Below are 7,552 nucleotides of genomic sequence, written 5' to 3' on the forward strand. Positions count from 1 at the left end.
ATTCCTTCCAATTTTACCCTTACCACTTCAACGTATCTACAACTATGCCATTATCTTTTGATTCCTTCCAATTTTACCCTTATATCAATTTTAAAGGACTATTCTATCCCTTTTTATATAAAAAAATATTTTGGGGTTATTACAATATGGTACCTCTTTTATCGGTCAATATAGAATTATGACAATCTCCTCCATTCAATTTTGTGATGCCCTCATCATAGTTGAAGCCTACTCTAGAGACACGGGTCCATCCATAGCCCAAGTCTTACTCGACTTTAGTCTATTTCAATAAAGAGCCCATATGACTATTGAAGTTTGTGACGCACAATAGGTATAGTTCTGATATTATTTGTCACATACTCAAAAGTCTAAAAATAAGTTGTTGAAAGAAGAATTGGAAGGGCTAATAAATCTATGGGACATTTTTTCTTATTAGTCAAGATAGAACCACGACGCTTGGTTGCCAATATGAGTCCTACCACTGCTATTTAAATAGAAAGAAACATGCAATTCTTTTCCTTGCCGACCATACGAGCCTGTAAATCAACTTCTTTACCAGATGAAAGAGAGGACGTTTCTTAGTAAGAAATAAGAGGGAGATAAGATTTCTAGATGGCTAGGTCTCCATTCTGTGACGCTACCACCGTAAGAGCCGTGCGTTTTGGTCCTGCGGGACACGTCATTCCGACAAAATCTCCGCCTTCAGCTTTGAACCTTTTTGGCAGTTTAGAAAATTTTTCGGCCCGACTCTTTGGTCTTACCCTTCTCCGACCTTTACTGCCCAACCGGAGAATAAGTAGTTTTTGGCGGAGAATAAGTTGGGAATAGCGCGGTGGGGCGGTGTGGGCGGCGCTAAACGCATCATCTTGCAGGCCAAGATCCCCAGCTCGAGCTCTTGCCACGTACCCAAACTAAATTTTCATGTACCAAACAAAAAAGAACACTAAAATTCATGTCGGATACAAACACGTGTTAAAGTTTATATGCTGGATTTTCTGTGACATGTACTGCCTACAGAGCTGATCGAGTCCCCTTCTTGCAAATTTCTTTGACGATGACAAAGTTTTCTCGTACAATAATAATTAATCAAAGCTGTTGCCGTCAAAACCATACATTGAAGGTCGTTGGAGCCTGGCGACTTGCTGGGGTGCCGCAGGAGGCACGGTGCCAAGAGGATTTCTACTTCCAGACTATGCGGCGGTGGTCCAGTACCCTTCATATGCGATGTGAGACCGTAGCGGTGAGCTTATCAGATTTGGCTGATGAAGAACGTTCGAATTTTTGACGAACATAATTTATCCCCACAGTTTGTGATAGAGCGTGCCAGAAAACAGACAGCTGAGATCACTCAAGTAGGCTTGGATCATGTGCCTTGGATAGCTCAGGACATCTAAGGCCCCCATATTGCTCAAGCAACGCTCTGTATGGTGTATTTCACATGAGAGCCACCACCTCCGAGTTTTCTCAAGGTTAATTTTTGACGATTCCGTTCTAAAGGGCGACAGGAGGGGAGGAGCTGATTTTGTCATCAGAGGCCCGAGCTCCAGGGTGGTGGCTGCCAGATCTTCGACATCTCGGTTTCGGGAGCAGAGTTGCGGGCGGCCTGGACTGGACTGTGTCATGCTAGGCGAGCGCTCCAAGCTACCTCAATCATACTGGAGGGTGACTCATCATCATTATTGGTTGGGCCCAACAGGGCCCGGGCGGAGGTGAACGGTTACACCCCTTGCTTCGAAATATCTGAAAAATAGTGAGTGATGGAGTGGTCTTTCAAGCCAAGCACGTGTACCGAGAGGCCAACGGGGCAGCGGACTGGGTGGCAGCGTCTGTGGCGAACCATTCAAGAGACACCCTATGGATGAGGAGGGGAACTTACCTAGGGCATTGTGTGATTTGCTGTTTGCCGACTCTAATGGGTGTATCCGTACCCGCATTGTATGATATACTTGTTTTTAGCAACAACAAAAAAAAAAAAACTAACCGGAAGGTTGCCAAAGCTGATTCGGACGAGGAGGCCTTCGATGTTTAAGTTAGACAAAGTTTCTAAAAAATAACCAAAAAACAAAATGTACCTTAGATTTGTTTTTATAGGTAAATTTTTTTATTTGAGCAAAATAAGAGTGACAATTGGATCAGATCGTGGCGGATATGAATCAAATCAAATACGAGTTGAGTTAAAAATTTACCAATTCAATCCCGCTCTATTTATTAAATAGGTAACTCGACCTTATCCATATAACACGCTTATTAAACAAGTTAAGACAAGTTAAATAAATTTTTAATAAATTAATTGAATTTAAATAGGTTAAGTATATCGAGTTAAACTAAACAGAAACAAGTTAAGAGAGTCGGATTAAATAGATTAAGTAGATCTTTAACGGATTAAATGGGTCAGATGATCTTATCTAATAATTAAATGAATCGAAATAAATTAAATAGGTCAAAGATTTAAACTTGAACTCAATTTATTTAATAAATAGGCCAACATGTTGATCTTTATTACAAACATGGTGTGCCCATTATGACCATGGCCCGCATTATTGGTTATTATTATTATTATATATATATATATATATATATATATATATATAAAGAAGAATGATTACTATAAATTTATAATGCTTTTTGTTTTTTTTTTTTGCTAAAAGTCGGAATATCACATATAACGTGTACAGATACAACCAAGTAAACCAAAAAATAGTACATCATGGAGTGCACTGGGCAACGCTGCCTTTTCTACCCAAAGGTGGTCTTTCGAGTGGTCGACAACAAAAAAAGGTCACCAAATCTGCAACATCATTGACCTCTCTAAATACGTACTTAGTCTAGAGTACCATCCCACCACAAATTACGATCCGGAAATATCTCTCAGCAGCGGATAGTAATCACCGCTCTTACTTTACTCTGTGACTATAACAATATAATGCAGAAAAAGATAACGGGTGGGTTATTGGGCAATAAAACAGTTTATTATAATCTAAATAATCTCCAAATAATTAAGTTTGTCTCACCTGAAAAATGTTACTTTTATTGGACGAACACTAAAAGGGTTAGTTTTTCATATATTATTTTAATATTAAAAATTGAAATCATAAACTGCGAAGCAGGGCATGTATCAACGGTTATAGCGATCTGTTTTAGCTGGGATCCGTCAGAATGTAAAAAAACGGTTCCCCGAGGTCTCACCTTGATGTGAGCCACCTGCCCGCCTCTCTCCCCTGCACTCTTTCCTCCTCTATTTTTATTAGTCAGCAGTTTTAGCAACGGCGCTGCCCAAATATGAATAAACCAGCACGCATGCTTCTCCGTTCCATACCTACCATTCCACACAAACCCTCTATAAAACCCCCAACCTTTGCTCGCCATTCTCCATCTGGATTTCACTCACCACAACTTAGCATAAGAAGTGAAGCCCAATAAAGAATCCAATTTAACCATGAGTCCCCCATGTTGGAACCTCGAGGTCGAGTCCCAAGCGCCCGCTCCAAGGTTGTTCAAGGCGGTCCTCGACTGGCACAACCTGGCCGCTAAGCTCTTGCCTGACATCGTCGCAAGTGCCGCTGGTGTCCATGGTGATGGTAGTGTTGGGAGTGTCAGACAGATCAACTTCACCTCAGGTATTATGGCTCACACTTTGAAATTTTCTAGTCTTAAGTTCTGTTTTGGTGATTGGGCTAAAAATCCTTTTGGATTCATGGATTGAACCAATACAGCAAGCAAAATCATAAGATTACAAGCCGGACCAAGCCTATATTCATATGTTTACAGGCTAAAATCTTTTTTTCTTGATATGGAAATCTAACCTGCCCACTCCAAAGCTATTTGTAAGTACTTATGAATATAGGTCTAGACCAGTTAGTTGTACAGGCTCAATCCACAAATTCAATATAATTTTTTCAGCCTAATCATCCAAATAAACCTTTATATATATATATATAATTTTCATGTACTTAGCGTTGGTGCTAACCTTGTGGTTCTAATATTTGTAGCCATGCCATTTGGCTATGTAAAGGAGCGCCTGGACTTTGTGGACTTCGGCAAGTTTGAGTGCAAGCACAGCCTGGTCGAAGGCGGCGATCTCGGGAAGAAGATCGAGTCGGCCTCAACCCATTTCAAGTTCGAGAAATCCAGCAAGGGAGGGTGCGTGTGCAAGGTGGTGACAACCTATAAGCCATTACCAGGAGTTGACAACAAGGATGAGATTGCCAAGGGAAAGGAAGCAGTGATCGGGACTATCAAGGCTGCAGAGGCCTACCTCCTGGCCAACCCTGGTGCCTATGCTTGAAGTGCTTCGGGTTTGAGTTCGTATACCTGCTGGTGTGAGAACTATAATAATCAAGAGCTTGCGTTTCGAGTGAGCGTTTGTGAGGTTGCCATGGTTGCTTCCATGCTTCCCTTTTCTACTGAGCGTCTCTGCATGGTTTTCTAAAATAGACAATTAAATAAATAAACCAACCTGGTTTAGTGTGTTTGCTACATTTGTGAACCTTTCACGATGTTATCCACTTCAGATAAAAGAAATTGAAAAAAGTATGGCCGTCCGGTCAACTGCTTCAGCCTTTTACTTTCTCCTTATGGACTTGATTTGGTGTATATATATATATATATATATATATATCATTCTTTTTGGTACAGTGAACGTGGTATGGACTATAAAGACGGCTACTAATTGGATCTGTAACCAACCTAAATAGGTTGATTAGTTTGGCTGTCTAAATACAAATAAACACATCCAAAACTACTTTATTTATCCTAATCAACCTAATCAAACTGGGTAGGCTCCAAATGCAGCGCACTTTGTACTGCACACACCAGACTAATTTGGTCTTGCCTGATCCAATCTAATCCTGACCCGGCCCATATGTTCGTTCTGGGTTTTTGCTAAAGCTAATGAAACAAATCCTAATTTCCTTTGCGAGGTATGTGAGTACCACGGATGATTCTTGTCTTTGGATCGACCAGCAACGGAAATAATTATGCAATTAAAATGCAAATCACAGAGAACCGTTAATTAAATTTTAAGTATCCAGGCCCATTAAGCTCACCACTAGCTTACACTGATGGCTTATAATAACTCTTGCTAACGACACCACTAGCACATTCTTATATAACATACCATCTGAAGATAACAAGGTTATGTATCTAAAAGGCATTCACTCGCATCCAAACCTTTTTCCCGCTAAGTTTACATCCGACCACAAGGATAAGCACCTGGACCGCACACAAAAGGACCCAGCAACAACGTTGTATTTTTTTTTTTTTTTTGCGCTAAAGCGGCGTTCATACCGTTCGAGTATGGATATACCCAATAAAATCAAAAAATAATAAATCTTGGAGTACTCTGAGCAACTCCCCCTTTCCAGCCCACAGGATACCCCCGGAGTGACAAGCCACATAAGAAGTCACTCAGTCCGCAGCCCCATTAACCTTTTTAAACACATGCCTAACCTGAAAGGCCACAACGTCACTCACCAAAGTCTAAATATCTCGAAGAAGAGGGTGTCCCCCTCTACCACCACTCGGGCCACCTTGGATCCAACTGATCACGATGCCCGAGTCATCCTGTAATGTAATCGAGCTGGCCTATAGCACACGCCGAGCACGGCACAAGCTAGCCCAATTCAGCCGCAGCTTTGCTCCAATGACTGAGGTATCGAAGATTTGGCAGCCACTATCCTAGAGTTCGAGCCCCTAATGACAAACCCATCACCTCCTCTTCTGCCACCGTCTCGCATGGATCCATCGAAGTTGACCTTAAGGAAGCTTGGAGGTGGGCGCTCCCAAGTGAAGAACACCATACAAGGCTCTACTTGAGCAAAATGAGGGCTCCAACTGTCCTGAGCTATCAAAGACCCATAAGCTAAGCTTGCATTAATGATCTCTGCAACTTGTACCCGAGCGCGCTCCACGTGGAACCTTGAGGACGAACTATTCTCACCAAAAGTCTGAGCATTCCTTACCAACTAGATCTAGTAAGCTGTGTAGATCGCTGCAACAGCCACCCGACGCATCTCGGAGCCGTTGGACCACCAATAAACTGCCTGTAGGAAAGACCCCATCCGACTCTAGGCACCGTGTGGGATCTCGACGAGCCTCTGACCCCCTAGCCCACACACACTAGAGCAGAACATGATCCACCGTCTCGTCCACTCAGCAATTCGAACACTGGGGATGAATGCCCAGTCCCCTTTTGCTTAGCCCCAATCTCGTCGACAGGCGCTTCTAAGCCACCTTCTATAGAAATAATGCTACCTTCGGATGAAGTCGGATGCTCCAGATCTAAGCATAATCCATCCAAGGCTTGTGCTCTTGCTGGAGGATGCGGAAGACATCTCCCACCTGACACTGGCTCTACAGGACGTGCTCCAAACCCTCACATCAGCACACCTTGAAATCGGGAGCAATCAAACACGCTCTACAAGGTGCTCTCCAAATAACCGATAGATCCTGCCGACATTCCACTCCACCCCCTCTGAGTTAAGAAGATCGCAAAACTAGAGTCCATCCGTAGCCTCGACGTTGACCATGGTCGCGACAGTCTCAAAGGAAGAGAGACTACCCATGGGTCGTCCACAACATCCATGCTCTGCCCATCGCCGATCAGCCATTTGGTATTCACCAAGGCAGTAGGCATGTACTTGCAAATCTCCCACCACATGTAGTGTCTTCTCCTCTACTCGGGGCCGCCCCATTAGTCCGCACTTTGCCGTATCTAGCCGCCATGACTTGACTCCATAGAGTGGATCGTATTTCTCTGCCTTTTGATAATAATCGTCTGGTGGAAGAATCTGGTGTTCCAGTCCTTCTCCTTGACCCAGAATTCTAGATTTCTGTCTCCAGAAGAGCTCCTGCTGCTGCAAGAGGGAGTGATGTGTAGCAAGTTGCTGTTGTATGACTACCATGTCGGCCTCCCAGAGCTCTCCACCCATATCCTCTCTCCCCTGAAGATCAGCAATCGAAATCTCAGCCTCCTCCAATCTCCTGAAGAACTACCTCCCGGTTCCACCAACAGAGTCATCGCTTAGTGAGCCCCAGCCTACGCGAAACCCTCTGCATAGCATCACCCCGCACTAGCACCTCTCAAGCCTCCCGAACAATGTTCTAAGACTGGAGATATGACAGCCGCACTTTCTCAAAGCGGAATGAGATGTCGTGACTGGAGCAAGATTCTGTAGAAATCAAAAGAAGACAATGATTCGAAGCTATCCGAGGTAAGTTACTGACTTGGTAGGTAGGGAAGCAGAGAACCCAGCATGGAGATGCACGACCCTATCTATCGGCTGGACTGGTTGTTGCACCAAGTGAATCTCGACCCAGAGAATCTGAGGTCCACCAGTTCATTCTTCGACAAGAAATTCCGAAACTCCCTCCTGTCCACTGAGTCGGTGTAAGCCCTGCCTCTCTGTTTCTCACTGAGCCCCTGGATACAATTGAAGTCACCCACCACCACTGTCGGAATGCCCTAGGAAATCAGGTTGGTGATCTCATTCCAGAGAACTCTCCTAACTCTGTAGTCAGTATTGGCATACACACCACATAATACCCACGGAGC

The 7,552-nt window shown here is 43.6% G+C and overlaps 1 protein-coding gene across 1 annotated transcript; it reads left to right on the forward strand.

The window, feature by feature from the left end:
- The first annotated feature begins 3,287 nt into the window (after positions 1-3,287).
- On the forward strand, positions 3,288-4,478 carry LOC103707926 (pathogenesis-related protein 1-like). The gene is made up of 2 exons (XM_008792640.6): positions 3,288-3,617; positions 3,990-4,478. The coding sequence occupies exons 1-2, from the start codon at positions 3,437-3,439 to the stop codon at positions 4,283-4,285; spliced, it is 477 nt and encodes a 158-aa protein (XP_008790862.2). The 5' UTR covers positions 3,288-3,436; the 3' UTR covers positions 4,286-4,478.
- The last annotated feature ends 3,074 nt before the right edge of the window (positions 4,479-7,552 follow it).

Source organism: Phoenix dactylifera, chromosome 17 (assembly GCF_051530095.1).
Source record: "Phoenix dactylifera cultivar Ajwa chromosome 17, Ajwa_hap1_PhDact_Kaust_v1.1, whole genome shotgun sequence".
NCBI classification, from domain to species: domain Eukaryota; kingdom Viridiplantae; phylum Streptophyta; class Magnoliopsida; order Arecales; family Arecaceae; genus Phoenix; species Phoenix dactylifera.

Coding starts and splice junctions, on each gene's coding strand:
- LOC103707926 (XM_008792640.6), top strand. CDS start 3,437: ATGAGTCCCCCATGTTGGAACCTCGAGGTCGAGTCCCAAGCGCCCGCT. Junction 3,618..3,989: donor ACAGATCAACTTCACCTCAG/GTATTATGGCTC, acceptor TAATATTTGTAG/CCATGCCATTTGGCTATGTA.